The sequence below is a fragment of the Ambystoma mexicanum genome, chromosome 6q (assembly GCF_040938575.1).
Source record: "Ambystoma mexicanum isolate Mex_15411 chromosome 6q, UKY_AmexF1_1, whole genome shotgun sequence".
Classification (NCBI taxonomy): domain Eukaryota; kingdom Metazoa; phylum Chordata; class Amphibia; order Caudata; family Ambystomatidae; genus Ambystoma; species Ambystoma mexicanum.
In genome coordinates, this window is record NC_090937.1 from 1,405,758,425 (window position 1) to 1,405,779,000 (window position 20,576).

The window sequence follows — 20,576 nt, forward strand, 5'->3', positions numbered from 1 at the left end:
TCTGGGAATGATTGTAGCTGTGATTAAATGTAGAACTGCTCTGTGAAGACTAGACAGTCTGTAGAACACTGTAAAGTAGACTTTTGTACAGTCTTTAAAGGCATCACTGCACATTGGGATCTAAGAATTTTACAGAAAAAAATAAAATAATGTAATGATCGAAAAATGCCCAAAAGAAAGAAGAGCAGCCGTTCCCCTGGACTATTAACCTTAAGGGGTCCTATTGTTCTGTACCATAGACCAATATGTACACAGCCCCTACCTTCCCTCCTTACTGTGGTATTTTTAAGGGCGGATCAGTTTGCCCGTCAAAACAAATGCGTCAAGCCAGGGAGTGAGGTTGAAAAAGGTTTGGCAGCTTGTATGTCATAATCCTGGATTGTCATTTTTTTTTCTCTTACTTTCCCTTCAGCTCCCGAGTCTTCTGAAGAATTGAAGTCTTTGTTATCTGGAAAATCAGCAGAACAGCAACTTGTTGTATTGGAGCGAATCAAGAAATGCAACCACCCGAGCCTGGCAGTAGGAAACAAAGCCAAGCTAGAAGTAGGAGCTTTTCCGCTTAACTAACATGTTAAAAGGTTGTGAATGTCGGATCATTCTACAGCATTGGGGCTTTGGCACGAACTTTATAACCTGGGTTATGGCTAATTTCCAATTCTCCGCAACTCAATTATGGGTGAACGGTACCAAGTCAGAAACGATAAACCTCTCTAGGGGTACGAGACAAGGCTGCCCTCTGTCACCATTGATCTTCGCGCTTTCCATGGAACCTTTCGAGAACAGGGTCCGGCAAAATTTAGGGATTCAGGGGCTCATGGTGGGAAAACGGGAGTACAAAGTGGCGCTGTACGCGGACGACGTTCTTCTCACGATAACTTACCCTCTCTTCTCTGGCCCCACTCTGGGGAGAAATCGAAGAATTTGCTCTCAGGGTTCAGGGTGAACCTTGACAAATCTGAAGCAATGGCAGTCAACCTTACCAAACAGCACAAGATGGACCTACGCCAGGCCCTTCCAATCCCATGGGCTGCTTCCTCCATAGGGTACCTGGGTGTTCAGATCCTCAAAGATCCATCCTTAATATATCAGTGCAACTTCCCGCGGCTGTTTGGCGAGTTCAAGCGAGATTTAGAACAATGGCAAGCGCAAGACATTTCTTGGTTCGGCCGCATAGCCGCAGTGAAGATGAACTTGGTCCCCAGGCTGTTATACCACTGCATGGCCCTTCCAGTGCATATCCCAGATAAGGAGCTTATATCCCTGCAAAGGAAGGTACAAACGTTTATCTGGGGTGGGGGGAAAGGCCCAGAATAGCGAAGAAAATGTTGCTCCGGGGAGGGAGCTGGGTGGCCCGGATGTAATGAGGTATGCGCTAGCGGCACAGCTGTCCCATGCGTTCGTTTGGGTCCTCCCTTCAGATAATCCCCTGTGGAGGCACATAGAAGAGGCCGGGAGTCCGGTCCCATTGGCGGACTTCCCGCACCTCCCACCAATCAAAATCCAAGGTAAACAGGGCCTGTTAGCAACTACCAGCAATACGATGTGTAAATGGAAGGCTGCAGCCCGCAAATGGGGTTGTACATCCTGGCTAGTCCCGCTCACTCCATGGTGGAACAACCCTGAATTCACCCCGAAATCTCCCCACATGGGTTCGCCGCATGGCAGGCTGGAGGGCTCCGGAACCTTTCAGATTTCCTGGTGGAGGGCCACCTGAGAGGTGCAAAGAGAAATTTGGGGTCTTAGAATTAAAGTTTCCGGTACTCCCAACTTCGGCACTGGGCCTCAAATAGGGTGGTGGAGTGGGGGGCCAGAGCTCACTCTCACAGTACCGAAAGCTAGGGGGAAGGTGTCCTCCCTCTATAAACTCCTAGATAGAACCGATCCCTCCAAGAAGGGAAGATGCATGGTGGAATGGGAGAGGGACCCCGGACGTGGGATAGATCCCACGGAATGGGGGAAAATCTGGTCCAGGTTACATAAAAGCACTCAATGTGTCACGAACAAAGAAAGCGGCTACAAGATATGTTATAGATATTATACAAAGCCGGCTCAACTTAACAGACTCGGACATTTCCCCAAATTGCTGGAGAGGCTGTACAGAAAAAGGCTCTGTTCCATCTCCTCTGGTCTTGCCCTTGAGCGGAGAAGTATTGGATGGAAGTGGTAGGTCACATCAAAGAAATAACGGGCCTGTCTATCCCCTGGGATCCAGGGGTTATTCTCTTGGGTGAAACGGGGGGGTGGGAAGGGGTTCCTGGTCTCCGGTCACATGTCACGACTATGCACACACCTACTCCTAGCCGCAAAAATTGCACTGGTCCGAGTATGGAAAAGTACAGAGGGCCCGGGGAGCTCATTATGGTGGTTTAAATGCTGGGAAATTGTGGTGGCCGAACAAATCACGGCAATCCGCTCTGGGAACTTGGGCCCATTCACAAATACTTGGGCTCTGTTTATGGACTTTGCTGCGTAATACCCAGCCCTCACCCGAAGGCCTCCACTCACGCTGGTTGCAGGACTGAGAGGCACTGTTTTGTTTTCATAAGGCACAGGGCAGCCCGCCCTCTGGGCTCGGAGCATTTACCGGTCCTCTCTCCTGGGGTAACAATTTGTAATGGTGTTTGCTGACTGTAATTGCTGATGCGTACGGTTACGATGCAGTGTCTGTTTTCACTTGTTACATGCTTACTAAAAAGTATTGTTGAAAAAAGGTTGTGAATGACAGACAAGAGAAACCTACTTTGTTCGCCTTGATGATAGAACTTTGCGCTTTAAGCACCCTTTAGTCTAATATGAGGGACTACTGCCTTCTACTGAACGAAGCTGGAAATTGTGTCAAAGCTGAGTTATTGAGACTGGAAAGTGCACCTAACCTACAAACCCCGTGTGACTTTAGCCCGCCTTCTCCCTTTTATTCTATCATTCATAATCAATTTTGCGGTTGGTATTTGATTCTTCCCAGCAATCTAATTGTGTTGCCATTCTGTTTTTAGCAGGAAATGCATAATGGGTGCCTTTTTTCTAAGCAAATAGTTTTAAGAATTTATTTTACACTAAACACCCCACCCAACCCATTTGTGTCACTCAGTTTAGCCCCTCTACTACATTTTTGATAGCTTTTGGGATACGATTTTGTTCTAAATCTGGCTTTGTGAAACTGTTTCAGGGCTTCCTTTTGTTCAAGGTAATAGCGAGGTGGATTTAAAATTACCAATCTGATCACATGGACTCTTTGTGAGCCCCCAGTGGCAGCGTCTGTCATTCCGAACTGGTTAAGGCCAGGATTTGGGTCCCTGAGATCTCCCTCTCACTTTCTGATGGGGTGACTAAGACCAAGTATCAGTCTTACTAACAATCCAGAATGGTTGGTCATCCAACCCTTTGCCAACAGGCCCCTTTAGTGATTGGCGGTTGTCCTTTTGCCAGACCCTTGGGTAGTGGTATTAAGGCTCTACTCGCCTTTGCTTCACTCTGGCTACCTTTGCTTCTGGAACTTGGAAGTGCCAGGTCTGCCAACCTGCTGAGTTTTCCTGTGCTTCCTGTCGTTTTTATAGCAATCACTTGGCAAATCTTGCTAAGTGCAGTGGCTTGGGCATATTCAGGTTTGGAGTTTTTTGCCACTGGAGCTCCTGGTGACTCTGCGTGGCTCCCCACATCTGCAGGGTTGAGCCTTCCTTGTGTCATGGTCATCGGGCCGAGAACACAAACATTAAAGGGTCACATACACAGGGGGCCCGGATGGTCACAGTCCTGGCACCTTTGGCGCCAGGCTCATGAATAACAATAAGCAAGAACATTTATCTGGGACAAGAGTGCTTATTTATGGACATAGCACCTCATTTTGGGTGCAAAGTGCATTTAACATGGGAACTTCCATTCACTAAAGCAGCCCCACGTGTACTCTTGGGTGTGGCTGCTGCTATTGGGTTGCCTTGCACGTGCTGACTCTCTAGGAGTGGCAGGGTGTGGCAGGCAAGCCAGGACTAGTGGGCGTGCCCGCGTCTATATAAGCTGCTCCGATCCCAGTGACTGACGCTTCACGTTATTCTGCACTTCCATGCAGAGTAACGTTCACCACCGCCTGGGATCAGACTTACCGACTGGGGAAAATCTGCTCTCATCTGTACATCTTCCAAAATGCTGACCTCTTCATCTTGGCACCGCAGCTCATCTTCAAATCTTCCAGAACGCTGAAATCTTCATCTTGGCACTGCAGCATGACACGCTTGTCCGACAGCAGCACCTGCAAGGAAAAACGAAAGACAAGGTTAGACACTTAAGACATTGAGTTTAAGGTTGCGCTACTGCTGAACCTTGCGCTATTCCTTAAACCATCACTTACCTGCTGTCGGACATTGCACATTCATCCATCTTCAACCCGGCCGTGTCTCGCGCCCCACAGCTGCTTTTGGGCCACCTATTGGGAAGAAAACAGAAGAGGAACATTATTCGGGAATTGACAACAATATTGGGAGCAATAATACAAAGACTTTAAAACGAGAATAGACCAAGAGAAAACAGAGGGAAAGAGATAAGAGACAAGAGACAGGCACTTACTACCAACCAGGAGAAGCATAGCCGCAGCTGGACTGGACTATTACTTACCGGGGATCAGTGCAGGAACTAGGTCCCATCGGCAAGTGCGCCTACCAGAAGTAGCAGGACGGAGAGCTTACCTTCAATAATTAACAGGTGAACCTTATTGGCCGATACATGCTTAGAGAAACCACACCTTGGGGAGAAGAGTTTGAGAGGTACAATAGATAGTCACAGATCAGCGCACTCACCTTCTCTCATATCATGCAAGAGCAGTGTCACCAATTGCCACCGCTAACAGCTGATCTGCAGAGGGAGAGGCCTGATTGGGGTGATGCTGGGAGGGCTGCATCCGTGCCCCAACGCCTCCGCAGAGACCAGGTGAACATAACACCTTGCTGGAACAATGTTCTGGTTTGTTGACATTACATCCTGCTGTTTTCCACCAGAAGCGTCCACTTGGCTGTGCGTCGCTGTTGTCCACTATGCCACATTTTCAGCTTGATGCATTCATGGGTCTCCAGCCTTTTTCCCATTCTGGCATTGTTTGATATGTCAATCTATTGTCCACTGAGCTGCCAGGAGCCGTCTTTGCGGGATCCCTTGCCTTACACAAGTCTTCACCACAAAATCTCTGATGCAGGCTTGAAGTTCAATGCTGTGGGAAGGTCCTTTTTTTGTTTTTGTTTTGTCAGTTATTCAGGGTGCAAGCCTGAGCACCAGTTCCTGTAAACTTCACCTAAGAAAACAAAACGCTGTAATTACCGGGTTGTTTTGTGCTGCTTGTTAGGACAGTTTTTCTTAAGTCCTACCCAGACTTCATAAAAACCATATCTGAGGCAGTATGTAAGGTCCACTCTTAGTATAAAGCTATACCACCTGAGAATGTGTTAGCAGAGCAGCCAGGCTTATCTTACGAGAGAGGGCTGTCACTTGTTACAAAGAAATTGTAGTATACATATGGTCCAAAGAGACACAAAGTATTGTAAAAAATAAAGGGTTTATCTAAATGCAAGTAGGACCAGATAAATCTTGGGGAAATAAGTACTATAACTTATCATATAAACACAATTTAAAAATACAACTCACTACTTACGGGATACAAACCAAAGTAAACCCTTATTGCAAATACAATCAGTAGCCCATATGAGTCAAACATACAGCACATTCAGAATAGCAGTCAGCTATTAGTGGTGTAAAATCAGGCGTTAGAGGAGTTATCCTAGAGTCCCACCTGCAGGTATGACTTTAGTTAACTATTCCAGTGTTTTGTAGATCCCCCCTCCCCCCCCCGCTTCGTATCAGTCTGCACTAACTCAGGACCTTGGTAGAGTGGCAGAGCAGTGAGGGTTATCTAAAGAGGGAGATGTAACCATCACACATAGGTAAACCTTTCAATACTTTCAGATAGGCACTTCTTAGTTGGTATTTGCCGAACATATACAATTGTTACAGGAGTTTGACAGTTCTAGCGGTAATACCGCGCCACCGCAAAATACAATAATTCTATTTAGTCTGCATGCACATATAAGATGGTGATTTTTGGGGAGGAAAATAGTTGGTTAATGTTATCCTAGTAGAGCTGCAGGTTCTAGTGGTTGTTTCGCAGCACTGTAAGTCCTTAAAAGTCAAAAACGCAACCCTAGTTAAAAGGTAGTTTGTATCAGGTTTAAAGTCTTGCAAAGCAGAAGAAATCAAAAGTTCCTGTGGATACTTTCTTGTCTCTAAGGAAGAAGATACAAGAAGGTTTAACCTACGTTGGAGACCCTGAGAAAGGACTCTCTAAAGGGACACAAGCAGCGGCTTGAGTCAAAGGTCAGAGGGGGTTGCCCTGGACTCCTCGACGGGCACTCCAACACTCTGGAGCGACTTTCTGGAATCGGATGAGCAATACCTTTTGCCCCACAGTACATTAGGTTAGAAGAAAATGTCTGTGCTGGATGCTCTGTGATGTTGCATCTCTGGACCCGACCTCTGGATTCCTTGGTCTGATGACTGAAGGCAGGACAATGGATGGAATCTCTCAGCAGCAGTCTCGAGGGAGGACCTGGGGCACGACTTTAAACAACTTCTTAGTTCACTCTGTGGTTTTGGAGCCTTTTCTGCAGCACCAACAAAGGACGTGATTCACCCGGTCAATCTTCTTCGCTTCTAGCAGTCCCGCACTCTGTTAAGTGGGTCTGGACGAGTTGGATCGGATCTCTGGAGGGTCCTTGAGGGCTCAGCAAAGATTTGGATGGATTCAGCCTTTCCACAACGATGCACTCGAAATGGGCAGCAGGTCTCAGAGCTCCTCTGTCGCACAGAAAACAGGGTCAGGGCAGCACTGGTTGCTTCACAATGTTGCAAAAGGTCTGCAGGCATCTCCGGTCGTTTCCTTCTTCGGTTACTTCAGCTTTCAGTCATCGACTTTTTCACTCCACACCTTTTATACTGTTCCAGCACACTCCTCTGCAATCTCTCAGCATTTTACAGAAAGTGGTATATGACTGTCCAATCAGGACAGCCAAGCCGCCCCCCCCCCCCCGTGAGAGCTGGTCCTATTCAGGCACTCTGGCAGACAAAGGACACAGGGGGGGTGAAGCACTCCGCCCCACTTCCTGCCTGCCAAGTCACTCTGGAGCCTAGGTGGGGACACCCAAGGGTACCCGCCAAAAGCAAAACACACACACACACACACACACAGTGACACCCTCCCCCCCTCCCAGAATGGTAGAAGAAGGGCTAACCAAGAACAACAACACTAGTAATGGTGAAAAAAGAAGGGAGGCCCCAGGTTGGTACTTGGGTGCCCCTATTGTGCACTACCGTAGCTATGGACATACCCTGCAGTATAAAAAGTACACAATAGTTGGTAGAATACATCCACTGCCACCAGGCTTAACTAGGAGATTATCTATGAGACTAAAGAAATCACAGGAGCAGAGAGGTGGTTACGGGGAATCCCTTTGGCACTACACATGAGGTGCTGTATACCCATCTCTCAGACTATTAAGTTTTGGAATACTATGTATCTCTCTATTCTTAAGAACAGTGGTTACTTGAGGATTTACGAAAAGAATCTCAAAGGGGGCCATAAAGGTCCCCAGCAACACTGCAATATTAAAATACAGATGCCTTTAAGAGGTATGGAGCAGCCAGACTCCTTAGTACAATAATTCAAGGATAGTAGAGCCTGTCAGTTATGCAGTGACACTCGGTTATGAAAATCGCATAATAAACCAACCCCGTCACAAGTATACACCTTGCAACATTACTTTTTAGAACTCAGTTCAGAGCTAGTAAAACAACTCTTACTTTCTGGAGGGGCCTTAAGCTACTCAATGTCAAGTATGAACACTCAATAACTTTTTTAGAAAGTGTTAGGCAGAAACCTGTGCAGTTCCCTCTGGGACTTCTGCAAAAGATTTAAGACTACAGGTGGTTGGCAGTAAACCCAATTGGTAGCAGTCTGTACCACCCAGATTTACCTGGTAGCTGTGGCTGAGCAGTAAGACTTCTCTCAAGAAGAGTTAGGCGTATACAGAGTATTCACAATAGGTCAAAAGAACACAGTAGAGCAAGCAAACGCTGACCAGCGCTTGGTGTAAAAGAGATATAATTATTTATTTAAAAACACATCTTGTTAAACACACTGGCACTAATGTTAAGCAGTTTAGAAACACGGCCACTAAAAGATATACACTCCCTTCAACGATTATTAGACAAGTCTTAAGTAAGGCAACACTTCTTTTCAGACCGGGGTGAGCGCTTAACGAAGATGGCACTCTAATCAATCGGTTAAAAAGGGAGAGGAAGGCAGAGCAAAGATGGAAACAGATCCCAACCCTTTCGGAAGAACACAGTAGGAGAAGAAGGCAGGTTAAAACCGTAAAGTCAAAGTTAACAAGACCGGACCCACTTTAAGAGGCTCCGGTTGAAATGTGTCCAAGGTCACACGGTTAAAAGTGCCCAAAAGTCTCGCAATAGTTTCAGAAGGAGTTGGATCAACAGAAAGGGACCAGTTAGATGGTCAAGGCGGCCAGCCCAGTCCAGAAGGTTAAGGGATTATTGTTACCTTGTAGCAATCTTTAGAAAGGGAGGCCTGGCAGACATGGTACCTTAAAATAGTGAGAACGCTCCAGCGGGGGCAGTTGTTCCTGGCAGCGGGTGCAAGTCGGTGCTTCGTCCGGAGGAAGAGAGGATCTCGTCGGGGAGGAAAGCAGGGGTCCGTTGCACTGCCAGGGAAGAAACCAGCCGCGGAGTTCTCAATTAAAAGGAGCAGTCCTTTTATTTGCGGTCCAGTGGTAAGTGGCTATCCGGTTGCCGGGGTGCTTGGCACGGGCAATTCGACTACAAGACGTCCTGGGATGTGAGCAAAGAAGGTAAACTGGTTGTGCCCACCAGTCAGGGGAAGAAGACTCTCCAGCAGGGAGATCTCCTCTGTCGTTGGCAAGTGGTGAGTCGGTTCAGCAGGGCTCCACCAGTGGTGTCGTCGTAGCAGGTCGGCTCAGCTTCTCCCTCGTCGGATTTTCAGGTCCTGCAGCGACTTCTGAAGTTCCAGTCCCAAAAGCCCTGCTTTTATGCAGCACACCCCCATTCACTCAGCCTATCTGTCAATCAAACATGCTAAGTGGTGAGCCGGCCGGCACACCACTTGGGCCAATCACACAAGAGTGCGACTTGAGTTGCCAAGGCAACTCAGTCCAGGGTGCCTAAACCCCTTCCCACACCCCCTGTGGTACCCAGACAGAGTGGCACCACTTTTGGAGGCTTCTGTGGAGAAGCCCGCCAAAAACTGGAACAAAGGGCTTGACCTTTGGTTTGGAGTTACAGAGGCGAACACAAATGCCATTTTAAAAACGATTTCTGGAGGAAAATACCAACCGGTGAATTAATATTAAATAAATAAACCGGCGGTATGTTAGAGGCTATGTTAAAAAGTATTAGCCTCGAACAATGGGAAAATCCCATAGAGATATATTTGCGGTCGAATATAAAAAGTAGTATCCACTGCCACCAGCCAAAACTCGACAAGGGGGGACGGGACAGTGCCCCCTCGAATAACAGACCCAGGGGCAATCGAATTGCCCCTACCAGTACGTCCACAATATGATGGTTTGTACTGGTTCTGTTAGTAATTTGGGACTAGTAAAGCCAATGGTGACTTTACATGCCCTGGGAGACAGTAGTCAGTCCCAGGGTATGGAGTCTATGGTGGGGGGTCACTATGACACCCCCGGTGTTACTGCTAGGAGGATGCGGTGTAACACACATAGAGACCCTATGGAGTAAAAGAGCCCATGAAACACATTAACATTCAAAGGAACACCACAAATCATGTCCAAGAGTGGGAGAAAAAGAGTCTCACTCTTGGCAGGAGAAAAAAACAAACTCCAGAAATCCAGCAAAGCTGCTGGGGGACTCACTAGGTTAGGAAATTCAGCCTAAACAGAGAATTCTCCCGAACAGAATGTACTAAGCAAATCATGGAAAGAAAAAGCCAATTACGCTTCAAGAAGGACACAATATATTTCAAGTTAAGTAACTGACCTATTGGTACATAACTATCCGCTATCTAATAGCTAGTTATACCCAGTATAATTTTAAGAAGTGTAGAATACAGTTTCTAAGGTAAGTAACAACTTTGTGAAACTATTTTAGAATAGCACCAAAGCAATTCAGGGAAGCCCAACCCAGTGTTCTTTATGCAAGGTAAGACCAATATACTTTTAAGAGGGACTATCGGCAACTCAAAGACAAGTATTAACTCAAAAAGCAGACCAGGGAAAGCAAAACCCAGTGATACACTTTAAGAATGGGACAGTGTTATTCAAGCAGGTAAACCCTATTGGTAAGTGTTTAAACTCATTCAGTTAAGAATACTAAAACCGTACCAATACTTTTTAGAAGGGAGGGAAACGCCATTAAAATTAAGCCTAAACTTGATGACACTGTGTAATTTCTTTCACAGAGATACAGTTACCACACCAACTTTTTAGCAAGTAAGTACACTTGTTATATTTTCAAAGTAGAGTCCTTATCTTATAAGTTCCTTCCCTAGTCTACAGCATGAGTTTTCTCCGAAGCAGAAGAGGAACCCTAGTTGTCTAGGTGCCAGCTGTAGGCAGGGCAGGGTAGGTTTCAGTTGCAGGAAAGTTAAAGTTCCAGAAGGTATCTTCTTTATTTCTTTTTTTATTTTAAATCTTTATTCAATCAATGGTCATGTATTAAGCACACTCGTTCACAATTACAGATTCGTGGTGCATAGCATGTTCACAATAAAACATCAACTTTTACATTTACAAGTGGGTGGTGTCTGGTTACCCAGTACCATCAGTTTCAGAATTGTTCTCGCTCAAATAGTTTGTTCTAGTTCATTGGCACAGCCAAGCCTCAAGGCTTGGTGCATTCTTAGACTTCCAACACTTTAAAATACACTTTTGTTGCAACTGCACAAACTTTGAACAATCTTCTTGTGGTTTTGCAGCTTTCCCAATATCACAAAACAAGTAATTGAGTGGGGCGAGTGAAGAGCGGATATTGACTATGTCCTCTACGGCCTCAGCTACCTTGCCCCAAAACGTCAAGACCGGGGGGCATGACCAATACATGTGCTCCCGCACTTTGAGCATTCGCCCATACAATCTGGAGTGAACTTAGCCATTCTAGCGGGGGTGTAGGTCAATTGGTTTAGAACCTTAAATTGGATCAGTCGCAGCCCGGCATTCAGGCATATTGACTTGGTCAGTTGGCAATCATCTGCTATTGTAAGTCCCACTTGTTTTTCCCACACTTCCTTAATAGTATTATGCAGGGGAAGATGAGATTATATCAGTTTATGTAACCTTGACACTCCACATCTTGTGCCATCTGTTAATACCAGAGCATTGATGCAGCTGTGTCTCTCTGGCTCTACCAGGAATGTTGCCAATGACTTTATTGTACCCTCTATCTCATCTAGTGTTACAGGTAGTTCCAGAGTGAGCCTGGACTCGCGACCGTGTTGGTAACTCTATTTCTAAGTATTAGGAAAGCTCCCCCGCCATAACCTGGTCATGATTAGAATATAGTGTAGAGTAGATATTAGCAAATATTTCCTTAATATCTTTTTCACGTGTCCTCACAGTGCTATCGGGCCATGAATGTTGGTTATATGTTGTCTGTGATTCTCGGTTTTCACCAGTTTGGCCAACTGTTTTATCGTCATACTTCCTTGCTCTAGTGGGCAATCAACAGTATTTCCTGGTCTGCCAGCTTATGGAATTCATCCAAAACTCCTGTATCTGTGCCAAAGTCTCCTCCCTATGCAATCTACTGGATCCATTTTCCAGTTCACCGAGTTGATTTTCCACCGGCCCAACTCGGATCTAATACTTTTGAGAGTCTTGGCCATAATGATGCTTCTAACCCACACCTTAAAGGTCTCCCCAAGCACTGAGTGTGCTCGGACCGAGCCCTCATTAATCCTGAAAAATTCAGTAATTTCGACATGTAAGGAATCGGTCGCACTGGAATCTCTGCGAAGGGAAGGAGGCATTCTCCAGCTTGGGGTCCGTACCGGATAATCCAAGATCTCCAGGCTAAAGGAAAATGGGGAATGGTCGGACAAGGTATGTAGAAGGATAGTGCAATTCTGAACCATGGCAGCTAACTGTGGAGTAATCAACCAGACATCTATGCAAGACTGAGACTGGACTGAGGAGTAATATGTGAATTCCTTACTTTGTGGATGTAGAGTCCGCCAAATGTCAGTGAGGGGGAGGCATAGCAATATTTGAAGATGTGTTTGCACAGCAGCTCTGGTAAGCACGCGTGAGGTACACAAGGACCTATCCAATCTTGTGTCTAAAATGGTATTAAAATTGCCACCCCCCACCCCATATTACTCGGGTCTACCCAGCAAAAGGAACATTTCAGCAATTAAATGGTAAAACCCTAGGTTGTCCAAATTGGGCCCCTATGTATTGACCAATACGACTGGGGGGGCCGGCTATTTCTCCTCATACTAGTACATATCGACCCTGTGGGTCAACGCTACGCTTTGAGAACCGGAAGCCCAACAAGGGATGAATAAGGGTGAGAACACCTTGCGCTTGCGTGGAGTATTCCGTGTAATCTCAGTGGGCCCTAGTTGAGTGCAAAGAATGAATTCCCCTTTTTCAGGGTGTGTTTCCTGCAACATTAGTATCTTGGGCACATGCCATGAAACATATGAATTTCCTTGCCTTAGTAGGATTGTTGAACCCCCGCACATTCCAGGTCAAAAATGTAATCTGTACCCCTCTACTGCTTGATCCAACTGCTGCCATACCCAGTAAACTCTATAACAGGCTCCCCTCTCTTGTTCTCGGGCCTTGGATGTTTGTTCTGATATGCGTTTCGCAGTTGAGGTGGGATCGGAATGGAAGACTCCACATAGTTCATGGCCTTGGTAGGATTCTCGAAAAAGAGCACCCTGCCTCCTTGTTGTATCTTAAGTTTTGCTGGAAATATCGATGCATCTGGAACCCGCCGCCGTCTCAATTGTCTCTTCACCGGGTCATATGTTCTTCTGAGCCTGTATCCCTGCTTTGAAGTCTGGATAGATGTGTCTATTGCTTGCCTCATATTTTAGCATTCCTTGTTCTCTCGAGAGCCTCAGGATAAGGTCCCTGTCCCTGTAATTCAAGAGTCTTGCAATAATAATGTGGGGAGGGGCCCCAGGCCTTGGAATTGGGGCCAGGGTGCGATGAGCTCTTTCAACCAAAAACTGTTTGGAGAATAAGCCTGTAGCTAACAGGGACTTGAGGAGCGACTCCACAAATGTTTCCATTAGGCATTTTCAGGCGGATTCTGGGATTCCAACGATGCGCACATTATTTCTCCTGGAACTAGACTCCGTCATCACATTTGCCCTTTATCTTGGACAGTTCTAGTTTCAGATGTGGTTATATCCTGATCATGTTGATCAACTTAGTCCTCTGTTACACTAATTCGACGTTCGACCTCATTTATCCGTCCACTCTCCTCCTCCAGTTTCGATTTGAGAGACCCTATTGTTGCAACTATGTCGTCCAATTTAGACCTAAAGCCGGCCTGTACTGTTGTCAGTAGTTGGTCTTCTCTAGCGTTATCAGCCGGTGGTGTAGGTGCATCCGTGTTTGGTAGTGTGTTCTCGCCGCCAGTGTTTGCAAGCTGGTGAAGGAATCCATTGGGCCTTTCTTAGACCCCCCGCCCCTCCGCGCCCTTCGTCATCTTCCTTAAATCCTTGCTAAAGAAACGCTCTTCACCAATCAGCTGGGTATATTTCAGCGTCGCCCACTAGTCGAAACAAATTTATCGTGGGAGATGGCTGTTCTATTAGGGCACTATCCCCAGTGGTTCCTGAGCCTCAGTCGTGGGGACAAGAGGGAGGACGTCTGGGGACTCCTGCACTGCACGGGATTGTCGGTAAACGCTGACAAAATGGAGTCACTTCAGTTAGAGTATCTGTTCTTCAAGCACACAAGCTGGTGTCCTTCCCCCTGGTTAATCCTAACCAGCGCTGGGAATGGTATCCAGGTGGCTTTGATTGAGTTGATTGATCCTACCAACTCAAAGGAAGAAGTCCTCCTTGAAGGGCTTCTCTGTCGAGATGAACGTGGCGATTCAGACCTGCAGCAGTGCTCCACTGGGCAAACCAACGGTCCAGTAGTTGCAGCAGCCATCCTCTTCCAGCTCATCTTCGGTTCTTTCGTTCCAGTGGTCAACTCTGCCTTCCAAGCCAAGAGACTTGGCTTTTAAACAGTTTTCTCTCATTCATTCGAGCCTAGCTGCTACTCACCCAGCAGGGTGGCTGCCCTTGCCGGACTGTCAGCCAGCCAAGCATGCCAGAGTGCATTTGGGTCTAAGCACAGGGCGTTTCAGGCACCTCCCTCTCACTTCCTGTCCAGCCCAGACACTCAAGCGCCAGAGGCGGTCTTCAGTCCTGGAATAAAGGGACCAAACCTAGTTTGGCACACACTCTAGAAGGACCTTTCTAAGAAGAAATGGCTAAAAAAGAAGACCGGGACCCGTTTAAACAAAGGAGGCTCTGGCACCATCTTGAAAAACATGGCTCCCGCAATTTAACACTACCGGTGGTCGCGGTTGGGAAAAATCATGGAAAGTTCATTGTAAAACCACTGCCAGCAGCCATTTCGATAGGAAAGGGTGGCATTAGACTGCTACATGGGTATCTAGACACAGGGGATACTCGGTAACCCCTCCAGCACTCTATTTGTAAGATAGTGTGTGTTGGGTCTAGGAATTTAAAAAGACTAGTAAAGTCAATTTAAATTTACATTCTCTGGGAAACAGTAGTTTATCCCAGAGAAGGTATTTACACCTTGGGACAGCCTGGAAAGGCTTCCCTGTGTTTTCAGCACTGAGGGTGCTGTGTAACACACATGAAAATATGATGCCTATGGAGTTGTCTAAAACTCCATAATCAAAGAACACTAGTAAAACACACATCAAAATACATGAGTCGGTAAAAAAGGCTCACCCTCGTCAGGTAAAAAAAATCAAGTCCTCAAAATCCAACAAAGTTGCTGGGGGTCTCTAAGGTGAAGAGAATTAGCACATTTATGAGAATTCTCCGTAATTATGTCTCAAAGAGCTTCTGTACAACTTCATGATCGGCAAACCTTATCCTTATCGCAAGTCTCTGCCCCTCAGGGTGACCAGGAGGCACAGCTATTGATGCTTTCTCCTTTCCGGTGCTATCTTGGGTCCTGGACTCTATGGACAGAGTTTCAACACAATAGGAAACTTAAGCAATACTTTAGGCGAGTAAACCAATAGTATGGAATTATACAGATCAATGGTAAGTAAAATCACTTGTTACAGCAACTCAGAAAGTTTCTGTTGTAGGAATAAAAAGGGTTATTTAGCACCAGCAATAGCAGTTCAGCACGTTCAAACACTTGTAGTAATTCTTTTCAATGGCCTTGAGACTTTAGCAGTCCATCCCTATCTAGATAGGAGTTCTTCAAAGTCAGATTGGAGGGAAAGCAGGTAAGGCACAGCAGCAGAAAGTTCCATATGATTCTCAATTACAAGTAAGTAGAATGCTTTTGTGGGTCAAACGTTTTTCAGGGACCTTGGGAAAGGCTCCCTTTAGGCACACAAGTGTTGGGCCATGGCAAAAGCTATGGGTGAACACCCAAATACCGGAATCAGCACTTCAGCAACAGAGGAGTGTCAAAATGGCTTGAGGTAAGTATTACCCCGAGTCCCACAGTACCAGAAGCCTGATGAAGAAGGTGCAGCAGGATTCTTTCACGGTGCAGCAGGGGTGGACCCGGTCTGCTGTTCCTTGTTCTTGGTGATGAATGGAAGGACACTGGAAGGGATGTTGCAGCAGCAGTCGAGAGAAAGGACTCTCGGCAAGGAATTCTTCATACTCCCACATCAGTCTGCAGTTTTGGTGTCTTTTCACAGGCTTCTAGGATGAACCCCTTACCGCCCGATCAATCCGCCTTGATACTTCGGTCCTGCACTCTCAGGGGACTTTGAGGAAGGGGGTCCTGTCTCAGGAGGTCCAACTGGAGCTCACCAAAGTTCTTGGGGTATTTGTTCATGGGAAGATGATGCACTGCAAATGGGTCGGAAGTCCCCTAGTATTGGCGGTTTGCTGCTCAGGAAGGTAGGTCACAGCACATCGGGGTAGAGGCTCGCTCTGCAGGTCATTTTAAGGCTAGTTTGTCCCACCAGCCAAAGGGAAGGAGTCGTCCCCTTCGGAGCTCCTCTGTCGATTCACAAATTGGGTCAGAACAGCAGTTATCTCTTCGCAGTTACTGGAAGGGTCTGCAGGCGTCTCTGGTCATCTTATTCTTTGGATCTTATGTTCAGAGGTCGACTTGCCTTCTGTCTCAGGAACCTCGCCTTTTATCAGGATTTCACGCTCATCGTCTGAAAACTCTCTGTGCAGTTTACAGAAATGGCTGTGTGGCTGTCCAATCAATACAGCCAGCCACCAGTGGGAATGGATTCCTTTCAGGCACCCCAGAAGATGAGAGAAAGAAGAGTTTCAGGGTCCTCCCATGTTTCCTGTCCTCGCAGACAAACTGGAGCCTCAACGGGCTACACAAAGGGTTGCTGCCGAAGACAAAACTCAAACCAGGACCTCCCCCACCCAGGATGGTAGAAGGACCAAGAAAGGACAACCACACAAGAAATGGCGATACAAGAAAGAAGCCACCATGTTGGAACAAAGGTGACCCTTCTGTGCCAGCCACAGCTATGAAGATAGCATGCAAGCAAAAATAGCACAAAAGTCGGAACACGTCCACTACCACCAGCCATAACTGTAGGATTGTCAGTGTAACAAATGTTTCAGGAGCAGAGAGAAAGGGGATACTAGGTAAGCCCTCACCACTCCACATAGGGTGGTGTGTGCTGATCTCTCAAAAGGAAAAGCTAAGAAGGATTAAAAAGTTTCATCCTAACATTGAGAACAGTGGTCCTTAAGGAAAATGAAAGAGAGCCCAAAGAGCTCCCAGCAACACTGCACAAAGGGTGCACTGCGATGCAAAAGTGAAACACTGATGCCTTGGAAAGTATGGAGGGAAAGCATGACTCCATAATATAAAGTAACAGCACAATGCATAGGGTTCCCATGGTCTGAGCAAAAAGTGCAAGGGGTCTCACAAAGAGAGGGGATTTGGCATAAAATGGATAAATCTCCCTAACAGTGGGCCTAACCAGTCCCAAGACGAACAGCATTTTGCGCCCTGCCTGGAACAGCTGTGATCTCCACAGCCTTCAGTTCGCCAACACCCGGTGTTAGGCAGAAACCTGTGCAGTTCCCTTAGGGAGCACCGCAAAAGATTTAAGACTACAGGTGCTTGGCAGTAAACCCACTTGGTAGCAGTCTGTACCACGCAGATTCACTTGGTAGCTGTGGCTGAGAAGTCAGCGCTTAACATAAGGTGACACTAATAAGTTGTAAAGAAAGGGAGGGAAAAAGGCAGACTTAAGGAAGCACACAAGTTTCAATACTTTTACAAAGAACCACAGTAAGGCCGGATAGGCAGAGTTCTACTGGAGGGCAAGGAAGTCAATTGCAAGGCCCACTCTTGGAGAGAGCAAGCAGAAGGGGTCCAGGTTCACACAGTGGGGTTATGCCCAAAGAGTCTTGTAGATAGTTCGCACAAAAAGGATGAAATTAAAGTCAGGAAAAGTTAGCTAGGTTGTCCCAGGCTAGCCCAGGATAGAAAGTCGAGGCTTTAGTGTCACCCCGAACGATCTGTCGCAAGGGAAGCCAGGCGGGACACAGTACCTTAAGTGTGAAGGAAGCTCCAGCGGGGGCAGTTGTTCCTGGCAGCAGGTGCAAGTCAGTGTTTCGTCCAGAGAAAGAAGAGGTCTCGCCGTGGAGGATAGATGAAGGTCGTTGCACTGCCAGGGAAGAGACCAGCCGCAGAGTTCTCCGGTTACAAGGTACTACCCTTCTCTTTGCGGTAGTGGTAAACTGTGGTATTCCGGTTGCCGGGGTGCTTGGCACGGGCAAGGCGGCCACGAGATGCTCCAGGAAGGTGAAAAGAAGGCAAAACTGGTTATCCCCACCAGTCCAAGGAAGAAGACTCTCCGGACTGGAGATCTCCTCTGTCGTCGGGAGAAGTGGTGAGACGGTTCAGCAGGGCTCCACCGGTGGTGTCGTCGTTGCAGGTCGGCTCAGCTTCTCCCTCCTCGGATTCTCTCTGTGGCAACTTCTGAAGTTCCAGTCCCCAAAGCCCTGCTTTTATGCAGCACACCCCCATTCACTCAGCCTAGCTGTCAATCAAACATGCTAAGTGGTGAGCTGGCCTGCTCACCACTTGGGCCAATCACACAAGAGTGCGACTTGAGTTACCAAGGGAACTCAGTCCAGGGTGCCTAAACCCCCTCCCACACCCCCTGTGGTACCCAGAGTGGCACCACTTTTGGAGGCTTCTGTGGAGAAGCCCGCCAAAAAGTGGAACAAAGGGCTCGACTTGGGTTGGAGTCACAGAAGAGAACACAAACGCCATTTTAGAATCGAGTTCTGGCAAAAAATACCAACCGGTGAATTAATATTAAATAAATAAACCGGCGGTATGTTCAAGGCTATAAGAATTAAATAATTAAAGTTGGTAGCCTCGAACAATGGGAAAATCCCATAGAGATATATTCGCGGTCGAATATAAATAGTATCCACTGCCACCAGCCAAAACTCGATCAGGGGCGATGGAGACGTGCCCCCTCGAACAGACCCCGGGGCAATCGAATTGACCCGACCAGTACGTCCACCATATGATGGTTTGTACTGGTTTCTGTTAATAATTTGGGACTAGTAAAGCCAATGGTGACCTTACATGCCCTGGGAGACAGTAGTCAGTCCCAGGGTATGGAGTCGATGTTGGGGGGGTCGCTCCGAAACCCCTGGGTTACGGCACGGAGGGTGCTGTGTAACCCACATAAAAAAAAACACAGACCCTATGGAGTAAAAGACCCCATAGCCCATAAAACACATTGAAAGATAAAGGAACACCTCAAATCATGTCTAAGAGTGGGAGTAAAAGAATCTCACTATTAGCAGGAGGGAAAAAAATAAACCCCAAAAATCCAGCAAAGCTGCTGGGGGGACTCGCTAGGTTTGGGAAATTAGCCTTACAGAGAATTCTCCCTAACACCCGTGATCCTGTGCTGTGCGTAGTCACCCGAAGAATGAATCCACCTGTAACTTTGTGGGCATCAAGCTTGACGTGCAGAGACCCGATACAGCTCCCCAAAGTCCCCTCACATGAGACAAGGACCAAGAAAAAGGAGAAGTCTACTGTCCCAATATCCATCCTTCAACCGAGCCTGGAAAAGGTGTCAACAAGCCAAAACCAAGAACATCCGTTGCTAGGCATCCGCTACACAACAGCTGTCGCCAGATCCACCGAAGTCCCCTTGTTCTGTCGTCAAGACCGATTAACCTCTGACCGAGTCTGCTGTTGCCTCTTCACTGGAACCGTCCTGCATTAACAATTTCTTCATTTAGAGGTAGATGGCTGTATCTGCACCCCTCTAGGGCTCCCATAGATACATTGGGGTTGACAACCCATTGTACTCTATCCTGCCTTAGGTCACTGGTCCTTGAGTCGACTTCACAAGGAACTTGACTTGAAAAACCCACCTGCAAACCCAGAAGAGATCCCGTTGAACTTCGAACACTGTATCCTGCCTATCCTGCTCCAACTTCTAACCTCAGGTAGGGTGACCAGATTTAAAAAGTAAAAAACCTGGAAAGGGCAATTTACATAAAAGTAGGACTAACTCTTGAAAGTGTCTGTCAAGGCACTACACTTCGGTAGCTTTTGGAGGAGAAGGGGTATACGTGTTACTGTTCAAAGAAACACATTAATTTATCACAAACTAAAAAAGTTGTAAAATGCAGCATTTATTCTGCGCGAGATTGTGCATTCCTGCCCGCCAGCTATAAAGACTACACAAAACCGGGACCACTGCAGTTTCCAATGGGAACATAATCTTGAGAAAGGCGGACAGAGCACCAAATGCCAGAACAGTCCTGGCAAAACTGGGATGTCTGGTCACCCTAACCTCTGGTGACCTAGGGCCCCCTGAACACTGGGACTCTCATAAGCTAGGGTTATCGTAAATTGGAAAAGTTTGCATATATGTTGCAGATGGTTTTACTAAGCGATGTTGCTGTATAAGTTATTCTGAAAGATACTATACCCATGGTCTATTACTTAAGAAACTTACAATTGTAACTCATTTTGAGGGGTGTAGGGTTCCATGAGTTTTGCCTGTATTATCTGTCGGTTTATTAGGTGTTTTTGCTAGGTTTGTACGAGTCTAATGACATGGCAGTTGTTTGCTTCAAGGCTTAGCGTATGAATGCAAGGAAAAAATCAAAATAATGTTAAAGAAATTATAGGATTGGCTTCTTGAAATATCCAGTACAGTCATCTTGTTTGTTTTCGATTGTATTTTTGCAGAAATTGTTTGGCTTTCTCTTGGAGTACATTGGTGAGCTGGCAGTGAGTGACCCACAACAGTTGGCAACAATTGACAAGATGATTGTGTGAGTA

General features: G+C 46.7%; 1 protein-coding gene across 1 annotated transcript in view; it reads left to right on the forward strand.

Moving 5' to 3' along the window:
• The window catches only part of NOP14 (NOP14 nucleolar protein), a 423,446-nt gene that overhangs the window by 257,654 nt on the left and 145,216 nt on the right, over positions 1 to 20,576 (forward strand). The window contains exons 9-10 of the mRNA XM_069632061.1: positions 413 to 543; positions 20,484 to 20,569. Coding sequence (XP_069488162.1) covers positions 413 to 543; positions 20,484 to 20,569 — 217 coding nt within the window. The remainder of the gene's footprint in view (positions 1 to 412; positions 544 to 20,483; positions 20,570 to 20,576) is intronic.